Source organism: Branchiostoma belcheri, unplaced genomic scaffold (genome assembly GCF_001625305.1).
Source record: "Branchiostoma belcheri isolate BF01 breed outbred unplaced genomic scaffold, Haploidv18h27 scaffold141, whole genome shotgun sequence".
Taxonomy (NCBI): Eukaryota; Metazoa; Chordata; class Leptocardii; order Amphioxiformes; family Branchiostomatidae; genus Branchiostoma; species Branchiostoma belcheri.
In genome coordinates this window covers 194,750-214,989 of record NW_017802836.1, presented here as the reverse complement: position 1 = coordinate 214,989, position 20,240 = coordinate 194,750, and the positions used below count along the sequence as shown (strand labels likewise).

Below are 20,240 nucleotides of genomic sequence, written 5' to 3'. Positions count from 1 at the left end.
CTACTTTTAACCGAAAGAGCTTGCAATCTGTCTACGATTTGGGGTTGGCTAAGGGATTGGATAAATTGTTCTGCTGAGTTTTCACTCCAATGAAATCTTTTTGGAAGGGGTTTTGTGTTTGTGTTTCTATGTTTATCTTTGTTGTAGAAATGTAATGATTTTGTACGCATTGTAACCGATAACATACAATGATCAGAAAAGATGGTTAAGGGATTTACTCGGAAGAATAAGATGTGTTCAAAGAGAGGTTGGCTGCAGATGACATAATCTACCGTGCTGCTACCTTTTGGTTGATGACAAGTGAACTTGCCCTGCAGATCGCCAGCTACTCTGCCGTTAAGTATTTTAAGGTTACCCTGAACACATAAGTCGACAACAAATCTTCCAAATTTGTTGGGGGGCGCTCTGTCCATGTGCTGTCTATCTGAAGTGTGGATTAAGACGTTGTTTAAATGGTTATCGTCAAAAGCGTCGTTGTCAATAGAGTCTTGTAGATTTCCCAGCCGAGAGTTAAGATCACCGCCGAGAAGAATAAACCCCTGGGCGCTGTATTTAGCAATTTCGTCCTCTAGTATTTCAATTACATGATTTTCTGCATACTTATGAGTTTTAGATGCACTTGGACTAATATAAACTGAACAGACAAATAGGTCTTTTTCTAATCCTAACAAGGTCCTGTCTATTTGAACCCAAAGGACATCTGTTGATTAAACTTAGTTTAAATGCCCTTAGCCTGTAGCCAATGAGCGTTTGACATGTGTGTACTACTCACCTCCACAGTACAACTCCGGGTCTCTCTTCGCCGTACAAAACGCCAAAAACAGGGAAAATACCGCCAAAACTTCACCAAAATTCACCAACATTGTGTTCATGCGCCTTTCAGTCACAGATTCTGACAGAAAAAAACAGCGAAAACGCTTATTTTGTGCCAGAAATGATGACAAAACACAGTACTAGTAGTTGTACCCTTTTTTTCAGCCGGTGTTTCAAACTTAGGTCACCGGAAATAGCCATATCATTTCCGGGTCGATTTTCTTTCCACTAAAAAATGAATAAATTGATTAAAGTACGTATAATGCTAGACTTTTCCATTAACAATGATTAATTCAAATGTATTTGAGTTGCCCATTTCTGTCATTATTTCTTTACATACGAAAAAAAATTATATATTTCAGGGCAAAGGTCATAGGTTATTTGGGGTCAATCCAAGCAAGTTACAAAATGAGTTACGAAACGATATTTTGTGAGGCCGTTATTTAAGCTACGTACACGCAAAGTGGTGAGTCTCCTAGTTTCTATGCAGGTAAACCTTAAGTGTTTTATCTTACATGCTTCTCTTGTTTTAAGATTTTTAGTAGATGCGTGCGTCACCGAAAGATTTTTGTGGAAGGGGGAGGGGGGCATATACTAGTAAAGAAAACAACATGCCATCATCGAAGCGCGTGTCATGTACGTACGTGGTGTCGTAAGAGCCGTTTTATACACGTCTAGCTAACTGCAATCGTTTAATATTACTCAGTCCGATTCCACAACTTTTTGTACAATTTGAGTAGTTGTAAATATGATTTTGAAAAAAAAAAGTATTGACACATAAGTACATAACGTTACATAATGTTAATATATAACGTTAACGTTACAACACTAGCATTGTCATGGCATAAGAGACTGCTTTACATAAGATTTTTTTTCATATTTACACTTTTTCACATTTACATTTTTCAGAAGTAGACTGATCGAGCTTCAATAAGAAGTAAGCGTTGAAAGCATCACGTTCCTTTCCACCTGCTAAACATACTTCATGAACACTATGGCAGCCAGGCTGCTAACTTGTATAACCTGCGGTACCAGACTTTCCCACAACTCACCTAAAACACTACAGCACCTGTGCCAGGTCTCTTGTCTTACTACAAAAAGCCCCAGCCGTGCACAATTTAGAGATGCAGCCATCCTGGATGCTACAACAATACCATCAGCAGCACTCAGCACAGGAGGCAAAAAATCCAGCAAAATCACAGTAGTGCTGCTACCAGACAAGAAACTATCACAAGAAACAGTCGCCAAACTAGAGGGAGACAAACTCTACTTACAGCACAAGTTCGAAAGCTGCACTACTGTTAAGCAAGTTCAAAAACTGCTAGAGAAAGCTGATTTAAAAGACAGTCTGTCACTAGAGGCAACGGCCATTGCACTGTACACAGTTTCTAAAATGGAGATGAAGAAAAGTGCCCAAGGCAGAACTCTGAGTCAAGACTTTTTCAAAGGTCTCTGCAGGAAGATAGTAAACAATGCAGGCTATCTGTCTACTCCAGCTCTCATACTGGCATTACAAAGTGCCTACATGTTTAGTATGAGTTCAGCAGACTACCTACCAAGTGCACTCATTGCCGAGTGTACTTTAAGAGTTACAAGAGGACAGTTTAATGTCTCAGAGCTTTTTGAAGTAGGGAAGTTCCTAGGACACCTTCAGAAAGACCTACCAGTTCTTGAAGAAATTGCTGAAGATGTGGTAGAAAAGTGGGAAGAAGTGAGTGAGGAAAACATCGCCGGATTGTACAGCTTTCTCAAAGTCCTTCCACAAGTGCCTAATGAGTTGAGAAGTTTGCTGGTGCAAAAGACAATGTCTGTAACACCTAGACTATCACCCCACGACATAAGTGCAGTTGCCAAGTCTCTGACACAACTTCAGGGAAACATAAACTCTCTCTCAATTTTCCTCCGCCTTGCAAGGTTTGCGTACAAGTACGTGCCACGATACACAGATGCAGAACTCTGTGATATATTGGATGCGTACATCCACTTTGATCACCATGACTGGTCTTTAACTAAGGCGCTTGAACAGTGTGTTCCAAACAGAGTGTTCACAATGGACCCTACGACTGTCTCCAAAGTCATGGACTACTTCTCTTCCAAACGGGTTCTTTCCAAGCCAGTTTTCGACGCTGTCGCAGAAAGTTTTGTCTACAACGCTGAAGGTTTCTCACCAGAACAAATCGCCAGTCAGATTGTACCCTACGGAAAGTTGAACTACCTGCCTCCTAACGCGTACCGGTTTCTGGAGAAGGTGGAAGATTTGTTGATGGCCAGGTTTCACCTGTTTCCGTTAGAGACAATGGTGAACATGTTGTACTCTTTTGCCTGTGTCGGGAGGATTCCACTGAACTTTGTGAACAGAGTTTGCAGTCCTTATGCAGAGATGCAGCTAGAAGGTATGAGACCATTTTACACACATGCACATCATGTCATGATTTGGAGATGGCAAAACTGTTGTTTAACAAGTAGTTGCACCCCCAAACACAAGGACAGTACAACAACACAGCACAGTACTAGGTACTAGTAGAAGCACGGAACATAGATCCAAATTATAAGGGTTGATAAATGTATAAAATTCTAATTCCACTGTTTAAATGTACAGTTCATCTTCAGACTTTTACATCATTGAACTCAACTCACAGTATGGAAATGTTACCCCTAAATGTATTATCTCTTATATTTATAATGTATCTTGTTCTTATTCTAGGAGTTTCCGGTACAATAGACAAGGAGATTCACAAGCAACTGACACAGCTGATGTTGGCAGTGGAGTTAGAATGCCCACAGTTTCAGACTCAGAGATTCATGTAGGTTATCCTTTGTATCCTCTTAATACTAACTTAAAGAAAATCATGTGTATGTGTTCATAATGTTATTTGTTGTTGTTGAATATGCCCATTTAACATGTGTTTTAGTTAACTTTTACAGATTTTTGTGCAATATACACATAGGTAAAAACTAAAAGGAAGTTCTTAATACAGACCTAAATACAAGTCTTGTTACTAGTCATGTACCTACAACTTAGTACAAGTATTTCAAGTATAACTTACATTGTTAATAAATGAGAAAAAAATAGCCATTCAAAGTTCTGTTAACTGTACTAAGCTACATGTATCACAAGTACTTTGGGAGATGTTTCCCTTTATCCCTAAGTATGCATTTATGTGAACAAGTATAACCCAATAAAGATTATTATTAATGAGTGCATTGAAACTGTTTTACTGTACAGGAAGAAGTTCAGTCGACCGTTAGACCCCCAGCTGCCAGCGCCCAGGTTCTTTGACCACCCCACCATGTACATCCTACAGCAGTCACTCATCAGTGTGCTGGGAGGCAGGCAGTATCTGCACCACAACGTGATGCTACCTTCTGGCTACATCGCTGGTCAGACACTCAGACATTTTGTTTGTCATTTGCTTGACTGATAGATTAAACTGATGCAAAAATGAACTTGGTGTTCTCTGCAAAAAAAATTAAAACTATCATGTCCAAACTCAAACTGATATTTCATAATCTTTTTTTTCTTCAGATTTTGAAGTCAAGCTAGACAAGGAGGGACATGTGCTACCATACAGCAATGGATATGGAAATGACAATGAAGATGATGTCCAAAAAAGGTACAATATCAAATGTGTGTGTTTGTGTGTGTGTGCTTGTATGTGTGCTTCTGTACACTACTGTATGGATATTAATATATATGTGGCAAGACATGTAAGTGTCATGAAATGACATCTTCCTTTTTCGCCAGTTATTCCAGTAGTGCAGCATATGCTGCCATCATACATTTTCTTTGTTTACAGCTGAAAAAATTAAATCTTATTTTGATTTTTTTCCCCAGAATCGTGGTCTGTGTCCTGTTCCCTCATCACTTCTGCACGGGTACGGAGCACCTGCTGGGCAGACAGGTGATGAAGCTGCGACACCTGAAACTGCTGGGGTACCAGGTGGTACAGGTAGGTGCACACCTTGATAACACCTACATTTCATTTTTTATTTTATTTCATTCACATGGATTTTTGAGCATTAGATAGGAAGCACTTGTTGTGCTTATGTGAATCCGCTGCTCATAAAACATAATACAAATGTAAACATAAAGATGGCATAAAATACAACATAAACATAAAATGAAAGTGGCTGGTGCACCAATACCTATAGCATAGCATTAATGACCTACATTGTACCAAACAGTATCAAGAAAGTTCATCTGTACGTGTGTTGGTAGTTACAAGATGAAAGTTAAAAATTTTGACCCAGTGTTGACGTCACACTTCAAAGAAGCCACATGACAAGTCTCACTGGGTTAGTCTACTGAGGAAGACCAGAGAAACTTGTTGAAAGCTCAAAGTGAGAAAATTCACCTTGTGTTGGATCGAAAGTTGTAACTTTAAACATGTACCAATACAGCTATGTGAACTTTGTTTTTGCAGCTGTAACTTATTGTGGGTGTGACAGATTTCTTATATTTTTGGCCTATGGTGAATTATTGGACTCCAGATGCTACAGTTTGTTTGTTTCTCTTATCTATGTATTGGGGATTTTTCAAAACATTTCCTCTTGTTTTCCAGGTGCCATACTTTGAGTTCGGTTTGCTGAAAACTGACCAGGCCAGAGCAAAATACATTCACCAGAAACTGTTCCCAACCACATACAAATTCAGCTGGTAGTATCCTGCAGTTTACCTGCCAACTGATAGGTGGTGCATGTGCACAGCGAACTTTTCATCCACCTGTGATCAGGCACTAGACATTGGCCTTAATTGCGTCAAGGGTAGATTCTGAGATTCAGAAGGGATTGCAGAAAACTTGAAGAGGAAAATGATGATTACAAATATGGAGGTAAAATGAGAAGAGAAGCAAAATTAGACTTAAATCTTCAGTCAAAAGGGACTGTAGCATATCTACATGTAGGACAATTCTATATTCTCTGTATATTAAAACTTGAGTAATCTTTTTAGTAATACAAATTAAACTCCTTCACTATCCAGGCTTAGATTATACTGCTCCAGTCAGCTAGTAGTACTGGACTTCACACCGCATCTCCAGGCAGCTCTATGCAGCGAGCTTACACCAGCAAGGCTGCACTCTGTTGTTCTTTTTAATACCCTCCGACCACAGGTCTTTTTAGGTCTCCCGCAACCTCTGCTGTCCAAAAGCAGAGAAAACAACCCCAAAGAGAAATGATATGTTGAACATTGCAGGGAAGCGTACTTTATAATCATATTATAATGAACCATGAACTGCAGATTGTGTTATAGTTTCATCAATTGTAGCCCTGTGTATGTCCTCACATGCATTTACTGTGCCTATAATGAAGTGAATTAAATATTGTAAAGACATTGATTTCTAGACTCGCAGTATATTGTGATATACAGTGCCAATAAAATACATGCATATCAAGTCTCACAGAATGTGAACACACTGGTACCCTCTCAACTTTGGTGTCATAGTTAAGGAGACTTCATTCTTTCCTAGAAGTATAGCAGAGTGGAACTCGCTGTCACCAAGTACAGTAGGGGCATTGTCATTAGATAGCTCTCAACAATGTCTAGAAGTTCAAGGGTTAGGTGTAACAAGTCGATCGGTGTAATATAGCCAGCTGCTGCCGCGCCGCGTGCCTGCAAAGCTGGTGTGTTACGCCGAAAGGCGGTTATACTGGCTATACAGATACAGAAGCTGGTGTGTTACACTGAAAGGCTGTTATACCGGCTATACAGGTACAGATACAGTAAGGAAGGGACAGACAAGTGTCTGCAACAAGACATTTTATTTTCTACCCTGTTTCACTGGCACATATATTATTACATGACATTAGTGTACATTACTGAATAATCTATTCAAGAGTCAAAAAGGAATAGATAAATGACATGAACTGCAACACAAGTTTAATACTAGATGAGACCCTGATTTGCAACAAGCAAACAACACCACGTATACATTTATAGTCATAAAGATAGGAGATAGAGAAATGTCAATGCATTCTTAGGGATATGATTTTGTAAAAGATGTTGAACATTGGAGGACTGTCAAAGTTAATAATACTGATAATAAAAGTAGTAATACTGAAGTTGTTATTAAAGCTAATTAAAGCCAAAATCCAAAACAACTGAAACCCTGTCTATCCTTTAATTCTTTGCAAATACACCAAAGTAAGAATGAAAGAGAGCTGGATACATAACATTAATATTAACATAATCTTATGTTGGTCACTACTGAATTGTAATATATTATTTATTTCTCATACCAAAACCAAATCCATTATTTCATATATACACACATATACATCAGGTATTCATCACATCAATATGAATAACTTAATATATAGAAATCAAAACCATTTAGAATTTGCATAGATACACATTTTGCTACTGCCAATTACATATACAATTTGTTTACTCCATACTAACTTATACAGTACTTGATTCTTTAAAAAACTTTGCTACTTTTCCTGTCATACTGGTGAACTAAGGATTATGTATCCAGTGGCATGTATCTTTTTGATTTTTAAAAAGAAAGGGCCTCTAAAGCAAGTACAACCCTTCTACAAGTTTTTTAACAACTGATCCTTGGAAAAATCAAAGAGAAATCTACTCTATGCCAAGGAACTACTATGTTGGAAAACCATTTTGGATACGTTCATCTAATTTTCATAAGTCATATACTAGTATCTACATGACTAAGAAAATCCAACTTGAATCGATTTTTGGCAACATTGATTAAAGGATCTATAGGCAAGCCTGATTTTTCTCACATACATAAAGCCTAATTTTTCTGGTACATAAAATTTTGTAGAATTTTTGCTAAGATATCAAGGATACCGTTAGCATGGGTACTACCATCCAGATTTTTGTTTTTTGCGTAGCAAAAATCCGGATGGTACCCAGGCTAGGATACCGTACCATTCCTTACAACACAATCTCGGACTTTCATTGCCTACGTTTAACCATTTTTGGTTGCTTTGAGCCCAAGGGATAGATAAGATGATATGTTTATCAATTTTTGGCTGCAGCGTTTATCAGTTTTTGGCTGATACATTTATCAGTTTTTAGCAGCAGCGACCAGGTACAAGATGTAGAGGAACATGTTGACAATGTCCAGGTACAGGTTCAGCGCTGCAAAGATGTACTCCTCAGGTGAGAGGGAGTACTTATGCTTCCCTCCCATCATCAGCTGGATGTCATACACCAGGTACTGGGGAGAAGGGAACAAAAAGTACATTAACACCTAATCTTTATGCTTTACTAAACTAAATGTACATTTGTAAAGTTAATACACTATCAATTTCTAATCATTATACATTTTGTAATACTTTTAAACAGGGTTCTAGCGATTTCACTCCTACATGATTGAAATCCATGTCAAAAGGTACCTGAACACAAGGATTACAACAAAAAAGTATGGTAGATTTGTGTGAAAATGGGACCAAAAAGTACATATTGTTAAATCACTAACTAGCACCTTTACCATTATTTTCCTTTGTTTCTTGTACCGATCTGTTGTCAATTGCATGACATGTCTGTTAAAATAACCTTAAGAATACAGCAAAAAGATGGTAGATCTGTGTGAATATTGACACAAAATGAACTTGTGTTGAACACCATACTTACGAAAGCAAACAGCAGGGCTCCCAAGGATGCATACGCAATGTTGGCATACTGTAAAAGACATGTTGAATTAGTATTATAAATATAATGGCTTGCAGGACAGACAAGAACTGTGTTATTTTTTAAACCCATGTTGCGAAACGTTGAGAAAATCATGTAACTTTTTTTTTAACTTTGTTCTCTGGCTTGCTCTTGCTATTGTTGCAGCACATGCATGTATATATTGTATAATCAGTCTTATTTCTACTGCCATCTTTAAAAAAATCAAGCCCTCTGAAAATTTCCAAAAAAAATAACAGGTAGTGCCTCTTTTTTTCATTTCAATGGACAGTGTGTTCTTGATAATTCATGCCATTAGTGAAATGATTATACCTTTAATGGTATCTGCTGTACATTGCATAATGGATCTACTATAAAACGTTCATTGGTCAAAACATTACAAGTTAGAAAGTTGTGTGAAGAGTGCCTTACCTGGTTGCGGATGATGGCACACAGGAGCCCAAAACACAGGAGCACAATCAGAAACACAAACAGACAGCCTCCCATCACTGTGAAGTCAATCTGGGGGGGGGGGGGGGAAATGGTTAGGCATCAGCACATAGTGGGGTGTCAATACTAAATGTAACCTACATGTACTTGCATAAGAAATGCAAATAGACAGCCATTACTATACTGTGAAGTCAATCTGAAGGCGGAGGGGGTATGGTAAGGCATTAGCACATGTTTAACCTACTAAAAATTAATCTGTAATTAATAATAATGACATCTTAAAACATGGTGCATGTTGTATAATAAGACTAGTCAATCCACCAAGATGAACACAAATATCAAACTTCTTTGTCCCTGTCCTTGGTGCTAATTTTCCACTCCATTGTTCCCGGTGCCTTCTCTGCCATCCCTGTCCTTGGTGCTGATCTTACAGTCTGCTGCCTTCATAGCCTTCTGTACCACTGTACTGTCCCTGAATAACATGGTCTGACTTCTTTTTTCCTCAAGTCTTACCATTACATGACTTGTAAGTAATAATTATACCTTCATTATTACTTCACAAGTTGTGCTTTTTATTCCCTTGTAACCACAATTTTTTTCTGACAGTGAACACACCTCTGCAATACACTCTTTGTATTACATAAAGCTCTTTAAAAAAAGGGTGGTTTGCTATATGTTACCTTTGTCTGCAATGCGAAGATAGTGAGAGACAAAGCCACCACAGCAGTGATGCCTGCTGCCCACATCACTGCATCTGCACCATAGGCCCTGTCAGGGTTAAATACAATGAGAATTAAGTTACCATTGTAAACTGATAGCTATTTACACTCACTCATTCACTGTCCAGTTTATCGTCTGTTGCTCCCCGTCTTCCTAGGGTTAGACGTGCTTGCACAATACATCTGGGGCTTAATGGCAATTTAGCTTAAAGTTAATTTTTTACCAACAAGAAGTTCAGAAAAGAATGAAATGTTTCAAAACATGAATATCAAATCAATATATTGCTGACTTGATTCTGCTTATTGACACAAATCGTCAATCTATTAGCACAACCCATTCCCATGAAAAATCCCTTCTGTGAACTTTACTTACGCTGAGATGGAACCAAGGAGATAGCCTTCTGCCAGTGTCTGTAAATAAAAGCCGTGTAAATTTCAATGATTATAGAATATATATATATATATATACAATGGTTTCTAAACTAAAGAAATGTTTTTTAAACATTACAAAACAGAAGAAAGCCATTTCCATCAGAAGAGCTGAATAGACGTAATTCCAATCTCCGCGGCCATTTTGAAAAGCGGTCCCGCGAGAGTACGGCACTGCGCGAACGCACATGATCTTGCACAAAAATGAGGCGCCGACTGATACTCCATTTGGTTTAGCTAGCCTACACAATGCAATCCAGTGGGACATCGAGCGGTGCTGCATCTTCTTCAGTAAATTACAGGACCATCCCATCTTGTGAATCTGTATATACATCCCACAACTTAGTACAAGTTTCTCCCAATATTCTGTGCATTATCAAGTAAGCTTGTTGCACAAGTTTATAATCACAACATGTTATCGCACCCCATTTAATTAACAACAGACTTACAAAGATGACATTAGAATGTGTGGACTGTCCAACATTGACCCACTGAACAGGGTCACATGGAGACATGGAGCCCAGTCTAGCCGACTGCTGCCCACCCCTGAGACAGGAAAGCCGGCAGCAGAATAATCAATGCCTGGATATGTATGTAGCTACTATGTATGTATGTACTTACAAAGATGGCAAGGCAGATGAAGTTGACAGGGAAGTTTCTCCTGATGTTGGGACAGCAGGCCAGCATGATGATCATCACAAATGTGATGCCCCTGGAAAATATACACAAGTAACACTGCTCAAAACTGACAATCAAAATATAAAATACTTGTAGTGTCATCTTTATCTGATACATGTTAAGCTTCAAATGGCCAGGCTAGTTAGGGCAAGAAGGTTAAATACAAGATTTTAAACCTCCTTGGTTAGAGCAGTTCAGGCATTAGAAGTTGTTAGACTTCATCAAAATTCTACTGCAGATTTCACTGAAAACAATACAGAATACTGCTCAAAACTCACCATTAAATACACTTGACACTGTGCTACTTTGATAGATTTGTTACTAGTAGTTTGTTTAGGTGTGACAAGTCATTTTAGTGAGAGTCTGACATGCATGAAATTCTATGGACTAATCTGCCAGGTGGCACTAGCTTTTCTGCAGTTTATCTGGAATATATGTTTCCCCACTAGACAGAACCATTAAGCCAACTGCATGGCACCTGTGATATCACAGGCCCTGGAGGCCCTGTGCTTGCAAAGCATGTCTGTTATACTGAGGGCATAGAGTTATACAGGCTGACCATTCAGATTCAAAACACATTCAGCAATGCTACATGTATAGTAGATAGATATTATACATGTACAGTGTATACTTACAGAGCCACATAGTACATCCAAAAGTGCTCCCTAGAAAACTCTCTCACTTCATCCCTATAATGCAAACATAAGATTATTAACAAAAACAATTCTGACATAAAGCCAGCAGTCTAAGATGAGTTAAGATTGAATTATACATGCAGGGCCATGTATCCGCACATTTATCTGTATATGTCATTTATGAATTTAAAAACAAGATGTTTTGAGCAAATCCAACTATAGTCACTACGCCTACTCTCCAAGCAGAGGTTGTAGGGGAATGATCGTTACCTTTTTATATATGGCAGGGTTTTTTTTTCGCTACTCCCACCAGCGAACCCTGTCGGTAGCCGCGGACCTTCTCTGGCCAATGGATACTGCCTGGCCAATTTGATACTGTCTTTTGGCCACCGAGAGGGATCTGCTTGGAGATTTAACTATGCCCAAAAAGTTTAATGACCAACTTACACATATAGGAAGATGCAGATGATGCCGATTGTGACCACCAGTTGTGCCATCAGGATACTGAAGACCTTTCTCATGAAGGCTGAAAGAAAATGACAAGAAATCAAATATAGACCAAAACATTCCTTTTGACAAAAATTCACACAACAGGAAGCTAGCTACTCTGCAGAGCTTTTGAGATACACCCTGTCTCATCATCAGCCCAGTAAAGTTTTTGTGACTTGATGTAAATTATCATGTATCAAAAGACAGTTATATACAGGCTTGAGGGTAGTAACACTATTTCTCCCTTATGTTTAGAGAAGAAGAAGACACAGAGCAAAAACAATGTGTATTCCTTCTGCAAAGATAAACATAAAATTGAAACATATCTACTAGTAGGCAGTACTCACATCTGCGCACAGCTGAGTCATCAAACTCCATACTGGCTCCAGCAAACCCCTCGGTGTCTTCAGATGCAAACATGCTGATGTCTGGTGGAGTAAAGAATTCTTCGAGTTAAATGATTTGTTTGGTTTTTCTTTTCTTTTAATTCCCATTATCATGATAATGATCATTCTGGCATGCTCATTTTCACCTAAGCGAAGTGAAGAACGTCATTTAAATGCCTTTCCCAAGGGTACAAGGTTGGTGACATAGTAGGATTTGAACCCAGGACCGCTTGGTTCTGAGCTGAATGCCCTATGCCTACCATTATGCCACCGTATACATGTATTTTAGGGGGAATCTGATAATGTCTAAGGTAAAAAATACTTTACTTCTTGTTTTCTTAAAGTTAATACTTTACTACTCAGATTAAAAGGAACTTTATCTCATCTTTAACATGTATTTTGTAGGATTTCAAAGAGGAAGAAAATGGCGGAGGGAGCAGCTAAAGGGAGACAAAACGTGTTTAATTACATTTTGTTCCTATAGATTAAACATAAAAACACTACAACACAATTTCATGAGACCATAAGCAACTTTCTGATGCCTACACACTTGCCATAAAAGTAGAAACAGTTGTTATAAACTGTAAGAAACACTTCAAGGATGTAACGCCAATGTTAATAAGTTACGTTTAATCCTATGTTATCTACTGGCAAATCTATGACCTCACGAGTACAAATTGTAGCAAACAATGCCAGAAAACGTTCTCCTTTTTATACGGTAAGACAAAGCAGAGACTTCCCTTAACATTATAATACGCAAAACAAGAACGATTCAACTCTGTTTTATCTGTAGTAACGTGATACATTTAGGTCACTGAAACCAAATCAACCAAATTCTAGTACCCCCCTCCCGCATACAAAGTTGATTGTGTTCGGCCATTTCGAACATTTAAGCCATTAAAACCTCTCTTTCTGTTTAAATACGGCTCTGTTAAGTGCCCAGAGATAGTAGTTCACCTTACCTGTTCAGTACCTTCTCTTGTAGTAAAGAAAACGCGAAAAGAAAAGTTGTTTTCGGCGCCAAGAAGCAACAGGTGGTTCTATGTGCAACTTTCACTTCTTTTATCTCTGACCTTTGACCTGCTGTCCTGTGACTATGACAAGCTCGCACCGCCGCCGCACGCAAAGAAACATATACAGGGTATTTGGCGAATTACACGTTATACCGAACATAAGGTATAAAGCAAAGCTACTTGTAATTCCGCTGTCTCAAGAGGGTTTAGAACTAGATGAAATATTATTGTTTTCATTTTCTTTACCATTATTACCTTCGCCTATAAGTTATATTTTTGTTAGCGTTTGTTGGTATGCATGCATATTTGAATGTAGTTTAGCGCGATAACTCAAGAAGGTGCGAATGGATTGTCAAAAAACTCGGTAGATGGGTAGGTCTTCACTCACCAAAAATATCAGAGACAGATTAATTAGATAAATATTACACTTTGGACCCCTGGCCTCTTTTCTTGTTACTGCAGCAGAACTTCTAAACATGAGATTTTCCATGGTTTACTGCTATACCATGTAGGCTTGAATACAGGTACAATATAATCATTTTGTTTTTGCTGTGTTTCTTCTTCCTCTTCTCCAAGCAAATAAGGTCAATGATCTGAACCAGACGTCTGTCACCATGGTAACTAGTGTTGGGTTACATCATGTTGCAATTTTATAGCAGGAGGGATTTAGACCCCTGTTAGCCATAGATATGAATGTGTTTGAGCAAGACTATATGTGAAGGTAAATATTATGCATTTTATTTGCAAATGTTACTTTTGTGTTTGTTTTGGCTGTATGCAATTTCATGTAGGCTAAATGATACACAGATCAAGGATAGTGAGATTAAAAAACAACGTTGTTTTTCTTGCATTGTAGCTTTCTCAAAATGACATTAAGAACACACATCAGATGAGGTTTTCTCATAAAATACTAGTAAATACTAGAGATTATCAGTGAAGTAAAATATTTGCGCTGTATTGGTTTGCTAAAAGTGTAATAGAGATTGCATTTTTGGTCAACAATACATCTATGTTGTTACAATATTATACAGACTTTCTTATAAGCATCTTCAAGCTGTAGACATATATCGACAATCACATAATGTTCCATAACACTTTTTGGAAAACGTAAGATATTGTTGAACAATGACTTTACTTCAGTATAACTCTGTCATTTACATGTTCAAATGTATACCTGTAATGTCCATTGAAAAATATATCCATGGCTTGAAATGAAATGACTCCGGGATCAGATTCTAAGGCACATTCATTCTTCTATTTTGAGGTACGCTGCACAGATGATAACGTTACCATTACAATTCTTGGTTGATAACTCTGATATTTGAAGGCATGACAGTCAGTGTTTCCCTTTCTTTTCTGGGCTGGTATTGGATATTTAGTGGTTGGTACGTCCACGGTTTTATTCATGATTAATTTAGCTTGTTCCTGAAGTGGTAGAAAAAAAAACACAACCTGGATTACTTTTTTGGAGGAGGGGCAGGGTGTGACCACCTATGGAAAAAGGAAGCCTTTGTTACATTTTTGCTAGAATGAATGAAAAGTCACTCCTCCAACTGTAGCTGTTCCAGATCGCCAGGAACATTCCCTTCCAACTGTGGCTGTCCCTGGTCGCTAGGCCCATTCCCTTCCAACTGTAGCTGCCCCAGGTCGCCTTGCTTGATTCTTGCCATGTCGAAGTGAGCATGATCCCCTGAACTGATAACATAATTACCAGTCCCGTACACGTACGTCTCTTGGAACGTCTGTTGCACCGTGTATCCAACAGCTCCTTGCCCCTCTTCATCTTCGTCTCTCCCGCCGTACAGGAGGTCATCGACGTCTTCTGAGAAGCCGAGGATGTCGTGATGGACGATGCCGTCCTCTGCTTTGGCCTCGTTGATCTGATCCATGCTGTAGGAGAAGAATTCTTCTCTGTGTTCCTCCAGTGCACGAGCGCTGAGCACCCTCTCCTTGGTAGTAGTGCCTGGACTGACCTCGTCGAGCACGTTGTTCAGGATGACCTCAATCTTCCGGAGCATCTGCCGGCAGCTCGGCTTGTCGCCCTGCTTGCTTCGCACGCAGATGTTGACCGCACGGCCGTCTGGGGAGAGCTTGATGAGGCTTTCCACGTTGGAGTCGTAACACTTGGCTCCGTCTCTCCACAGCAGGGGGCGATTCTTCAGTTCCCTCATCAGGCGGGTCTGCACACGGGGGAAGAACGCGGAGGAGAACATGTCGGTGGTGTCGGCACACTGGACTTGTCTGCCGAAGTAGACGGTCTTGGCGGGGTTGGCAGTCGGCTGCCACTTCTCTGGAGGCATGGTCTGTGTCAGCAGCCCGGGGATGACGAACTCTTGTCCGTCAAAGGTGTGGCAGAGCTGGAACTCTTGCAGCAGGGTGATCAGGAGATCCACATCGGCGACATCTTGGAACACCTTCTGGATTTCCTTCTTCGTTACGATGTTCCTGGTGGTTCTCAGATGGATGGGGAAGTTTTCTGGAGCCATCACCTTGCCGAAGACATCCGTGCAGAGCCAGTTGGGCTTCAGGACAATGATGGGGTCGGCATTTTGCAGGGGAACGAACAAGATCTGGAACAATATACAAATAATGGTTGGTTGGTTGGTTGGTTGGTTCGTTCGTTGGTTGGTTGGTTGGCTGGTTATTTGGTTGGTTATTTTTTTTTATTCCAACATGTAATCACCAGACGCGGTGACGGCACACTCAAGTTTTTTCAACTTATATTAATGCCGCCACCAACACAGGGGACAAATACATGACAGGACAATACTCATTTACACCTGAGCTAAGTGAGGAAAGCCGTGTAAAGTGCCTTTCCCAAGGGCACAAGATCGGTGGCATGTCAGGACTCGAACCCGGGACTCTAAGTTCCGAGTCGCGTACACTGCCGCTACGCCACACGACCCCACACGATTTGGTTGGTTATTTGGTTGGGTATTTGGTTGGTTATTTGGTTGGGTATTTGGTTGGGTATTTGGTTGGTTATTTGGTTGGCTTGCTTGGATTTTACAAATGTTGCTCTAACAATTTGATAGTCATATCGATTGATTACTACAAATGCTTGTCTATATACTATTCACTTTCATATGACTCTCAAAAAAATGTTTGCGAGCTGCTGGCCACTGCTTGTTTGCATGAAGCAAGTATGAAGGAAGACGGATAACGTATACTAGTAATATTCAGCTAACTTTGCTGATTTTTACCTCTCCAAGGTGATCCAAGTACTGTGATGACGCCTTCAGGAAATCGTCGTCGACAAAGCGGTCGATCTCCTTCGCCGCCTCCTTGTACTCTGCCCATCTCAAGACAGGACACTTCGGGCTGCACTTCTCCTTGGCCCATTTTGGAAGGCGCTTAATGATCGTAGCACACAGTTTGGGGATGGCTCGCTGATGCTACAAAATGAAAGTGTATAGTTAAGGCCATAGCTGCCTTACAATTGTTGTTGAGTAATAGTCAAATTCAGATACATGATCTTTTTTGACAGGTTTTGAATTAGTTTGCAAATCTAAGTATTTTGAATGTTATATATTCACGTTGTATGCCTTGTGTACATGCCTTATTTTTGTTAACTACAGCATGTATGTTTGACGAAAGATGCAATTCTGTTTCCAAATAATGTAAATAAAAAACTGACATAAAAATGTTACAAAACAATGTGACTCACTTCCAGAAGCTTAGACTTCAGTCTTGTCAGAAGGTCTTTAAGACGCCTCATGTCAGTTTTACGTGTCTTCCTGCAGTCGAGGAGAAACACTTCGTCTGAGATGTTCAGGTGATCCTTGAACTCTGACGTCATCAACTCAAGGATAAAAGATGCTCGTTGATGTCCTGTCCAAAAGATATAATCTAGATGAGAGGTTTACTAGATATGAAAGACTGTATGCATCTTTGAAGACTAAAAGGAAACATCTTTAAAACTCTTACCTGTATGTAAGAAGCATCTAACTAAACTTGTCTTGGTAGTAGCTGTACCTGTATCAGTCTGGTCCGCATGACTGGCCGCCAGGATGACGTAAGGCTTACTCTTTGTGTTGCAGGACTTGATGAAACACAGCCACCAGTGGACCTGTAAAGATATGGTGAGTTGTTATCCAAGCCATCGTAGATGCATAAAGAACAGTACCATTCTCATGGATCTAGTTGATGAAATCACCTCTTTCGTCTGTGTTTCGTGGTCGACCATGATGTTGTACAACACAATGAAGATGGTGTTCTCTGCATCCATGAACATGCTGTGGGTTACCGCGTACTCCGACTGTCCAGCGAAGTCCCACACACTGACCTGCCCCACACCGGGGATGTTGGTTGTTCCCACATTCACACCTGGGGTGGGCTCGTGTGGCTGATTGTCTGGAGTCATTCGATCCCGGATAAAAGCGAAGACAAATCCCTATACGAATTAAAAGAAAAAAGTAGTATAGAATGTCCATTTCAGTGCTACATGTATTGATAGAAGAATGTGTCATTCCAGTTTTCCTTAAGAACGCACACGTGTCTTGACTAAAACTAAAATAACAGTGACAGTAGAATGGTTCAACACAACCTTGAATATATGTATATATATATAGAGAGAGAGAGGGGAGAGAGAGGGGGGGGAGAGAGATGGTCGTATCTTACCGTTTCAAAACTTTCCATCAGAGTAGATTTGCCAGCTTCCTGTGGTCCACAGAGGCACAGTTTAAACCTGTCGACTTTCTCCCCACCGGACTGTTTCATCAAATTGTGGTAGGAAATCTCAACAGCCACCTCATTAGCCAGTTTCTGGATGGTCAATGGAAACAATCAATTTTTGTAATCCGAAAATTCAGCCTTTCTGACAAATGGCTTTCAACATAGTGTCAGCAAGGGGTCATTAAGCAAAACCAAACTATAGGCACCTATTCGTTCAACATCGCGACTAATATAGTTTGATTTTCATATGACTTCTTGTGTGCTTTATAACGTTATTGAGACTATTATGCACATTCTGTGAAAGATATCAGTAAAACCCTTACCTTTAGGGAACGTCGGCTATCTTGGTCATGCACGAAGTCCAGTGGTGTTTTCCCATTCTGTGTACATGGTATAAAGCGTAAAATTTCGTTCCTATCTTTGCTAGTTTCTCGTGTATGAAAAGCGATATTAAATCTAAATTATTTAACTAGTGCGCGACGTAGCTGGAGAAAGGTAAACCGCCAAATTGCAAGGCCTTAGCGAACAGTAAATTAGCTATAGTTCCGCCACATGCTGCCTAAGATATCTAGGATAGTTAAAAGGTACTGAACACGTGTAATTCTTTCGCTTTGCAGAAGTTCTCGATTTAATTTGAGCTTTTAAGACAGCATCAGGCCAAATTGATTTGATTATATGGATGACATCCGCGCGCGAATGAATGTTCGGCCGTTTCCCTCCAAAAAAGGTTTTCAACCATACTGTAAATTGTACAAAACAGTTGCAAAATGAGCAAATATATAATATATACCGTAAGTTGCAAAAACCAACATTGCCAAAACAATTCAAAAACCGCAATTCCTTTGCCACTTGCGTGAAACGCATAGTTACAGGTTTCGTAGATAGTTTAAAACTTCCTGTTAAACTTCAACCCTTACGGCCTAAAAGCCAAAACATCAGAGAATATTCTCAGTAAAGTAAATGTTTCTCAACCATCATTAATGATCCTTTGATCCTAACTACATGAGATGATTGTCTGTACTTACCTTGGTCCTCGCCTCCAGATCAGCGCCATGTTGAATCAGCAGCTCCACTACCCCAGTCTGCCCGCGCCAGCTGGCCAGATGGAGTGCGGTCCTGCCATCCTGTGTAAACACACGGAGAAACTAGAAAGCTGCTGCATATCGGTAGATTCAAACAGACTCTCAAGGACAGCCATGAAGAATTTTCAGTGGAAAGAGGAAAGTGCTTTTACAGTTGACAGTTACATATCATGAGTAAAGTTTACTTGTAAAACATTATTATATATGGCTATCAAATATTGTAAAGCCTGGACTAAAAACCGCAATCTCCTTTGCCACTTGCGTGAAACGCATCGTTATAGTTTTTGTAGATAGTTTAAAACTTCCTGTTAAACCTTAACCCTTACGGCCTAAAAGCCAAAACATCAAAGAGTATTTTCAGTAAAGTAGATATTTCTCAACCATCATTAATGATCCTTTGATCCGAACTACACGAGATGGTTGTCTGTACTTACCCCGCTCCTCGCCTCCAGATCAGCGCCATGTTGAATCAGCAGCTCCACTACCCCAGTCCGCCCGTGGAAGATGGCCAGATGGAGTGCGGTCCAGCCAAACTGTGTAACAACATGAAGAAACCATAAGGATGCTGCAAACCGGCGGATCTAAACAGATCAAAGTCAGTAGGAATTCTATGACTAAATGATTTTACAATTGACAATCTACAATCGCAAGATGAAATTTAACGACATGACTTCGGATGTATTCAGATGTCGTTAAGAGGAATGTTGCTATTAGCCTTAGGAATGTTTTACACTGTGTTTACTTTGCCAAACATTTATTTGTGAAAGTGTGTAGCTTACTGATACATCTTCTTTACGAATCACACTTTAATTCAAGATCCACATTGCATGCATGTTGTTCTTGACCGGAGATTAAATGGATACAGCTTGCATGAGCGATTGAAACATACGACGTTAGAGCACATTAGATGCTACCATCTCAATATACTGAGCAACGGTATCACAACCTCGGTTCATCACTACGTCACGATCTATCATGATGAGTTGGACGAAATGCCCAAATCTCAGACATAATTGTCTATACTTACTTACTTACTTACTTACTTACACCGCTGAAAAAGCATGCGATACTGACAAAAATTCGGTATACGGAATACGAGCTACACAACAAACCGACAGAAACGCCAACCTTCCAAACCAAAAACGTTCATAAACTGCAGTTACCCATGACCTTGTAAACCTCTGATTGACGTCCCACCAGGCCTGCAGTCCCCTCCTCACGGTCTGCACGTCTCCC

At 39.7% G+C, this 20,240-nt stretch overlaps 4 protein-coding genes across 4 annotated transcripts in view; 1 reads left to right on the top strand and 3 right to left on the bottom strand.

Annotated features, from left to right (window-relative positions):
• LOC109464852 (protein canopy homolog 2-like) overlaps positions 1-965 on the bottom strand; it is a 5,544-nt gene extending 4,579 nt beyond the window's left edge. Inside the window, exon 1 of the mRNA XM_019761941.1 lies at positions 773-965. Coding sequence (XP_019617500.1) covers positions 773-872 — 100 coding nt within the window. The 5' untranslated portion in view covers positions 873-965. The remainder of the gene's footprint in view (positions 1-772) is intronic.
• An 842-nt stretch (positions 966-1,807) lies between these two features.
• Positions 1,808-5,550, top strand: LOC109464839 (FAST kinase domain-containing protein 3, mitochondrial-like). The gene is made up of 6 exons (XM_019761921.1): positions 1,808-3,206; positions 3,518-3,617; positions 4,040-4,194; positions 4,340-4,427; positions 4,649-4,763; positions 5,376-5,550. Exons 1-6 carry the CDS (start codon positions 1,808-1,810, stop codon positions 5,472-5,474), a joined length of 1,956 nt encoding a protein of 651 aa, XP_019617480.1. The 3' UTR covers positions 5,475-5,550.
• A 1,008-nt stretch (positions 5,551-6,558) lies between these two features.
• Positions 6,559-13,309, bottom strand: LOC109464840 (protein lifeguard 1-like). The gene is made up of 10 exons (XM_019761922.1): positions 13,198-13,309; positions 12,197-12,277; positions 11,808-11,886; positions 11,361-11,414; positions 10,669-10,759; positions 9,992-10,029; positions 9,580-9,667; positions 8,882-8,971; positions 8,414-8,461; positions 6,559-7,997 (listed from the first exon to the last, which is right to left on the bottom strand). The coding sequence occupies exons 2-10, from the start codon at positions 12,267-12,269 to the stop codon at positions 7,845-7,847; spliced, it is 714 nt and encodes a 237-aa protein (XP_019617481.1). The 5' UTR covers positions 12,270-12,277; positions 13,198-13,309; the 3' UTR covers positions 6,559-7,844.
• Positions 13,310-14,298: 989 nt separating this feature from the next.
• LOC109464807 (death-associated protein kinase 1-like) lies at positions 14,299-19,981 on the bottom strand. Its single transcript, XM_019761880.1, has 10 exons — positions 19,919-19,981; positions 19,439-19,537; positions 18,948-19,067; positions 18,246-18,302; positions 17,869-18,012; positions 17,405-17,641; positions 17,224-17,317; positions 16,916-17,079; positions 16,452-16,643; positions 14,299-15,818 (listed from the first exon to the last, which is right to left on the bottom strand). The coding sequence occupies exons 1-10, from the start codon at positions 19,979-19,981 to the stop codon at positions 14,790-14,792; spliced, it is 2,199 nt and encodes a 732-aa protein (XP_019617439.1). The 3' UTR covers positions 14,299-14,789.
• Between the last annotated feature and the right edge of the window lie 259 nt (positions 19,982-20,240).

What these genes read in the sequence shown, in the direction of transcription:
- LOC109464839 (XM_019761921.1), top strand. Translation starts at nt 1,808, where the DNA reads ATGGCAGCCAGGCTGCTAACTTGTATAACCTGCGGTACCAGACTTTCC. An exon ending in TGCAGAGATGCAGCTAGAAG is followed by an intron (nt 3,207 to 3,517) that starts GTATGAGACCAT and finishes TTCTTATTCTAG; the next exon opens with GAGTTTCCGGTACAATAGAC. An exon ending in GAAGATGATGTCCAAAAAAG is followed by an intron (nt 4,428 to 4,648) that starts GTACAATATCAA and finishes TTTTTTCCCCAG; the next exon opens with AATCGTGGTCTGTGTCCTGT.
- LOC109464840 (XM_019761922.1), bottom strand. Translation starts at nt 12,269, where the DNA reads ATGTTTGCATCTGAAGACACCGAGGGGTTTGCTGGAGCCAGTATGGAG. An exon ending in TGGATGTACTATGTGGCTCT is followed by an intron (nt 10,760 to 11,360) that starts GTAAGTATACAC and finishes TATATTTTCCAG; the next exon opens with GGGCATCACATTTGTGATGA. An exon ending in TCTTCGCATTGCAGACAAAG is followed by an intron (nt 8,972 to 9,579) that starts GTAACATATAGC and finishes CCCCCCCCCCAG; the next exon opens with ATTGACTTCACAGTGATGGG.
- LOC109464807 (XM_019761880.1), bottom strand. Translation starts at nt 19,981, where the DNA reads ATGATAGATCGTGACGTAGTGATGAACCGAGGTTGTGATACCGTTGCT. An exon ending in TGCGGACCAGACTGATACAG is followed by an intron (nt 17,080 to 17,223) that starts GTACAGCTACTA and finishes TCTTTTGGACAG; the next exon opens with GACATCAACGAGCATCTTTT. An exon ending in TGAAGTCTAAGCTTCTGGAA is followed by an intron (nt 16,644 to 16,915) that starts GTGAGTCACATT and finishes TTCATTTTGTAG; the next exon opens with CATCAGCGAGCCATCCCCAA.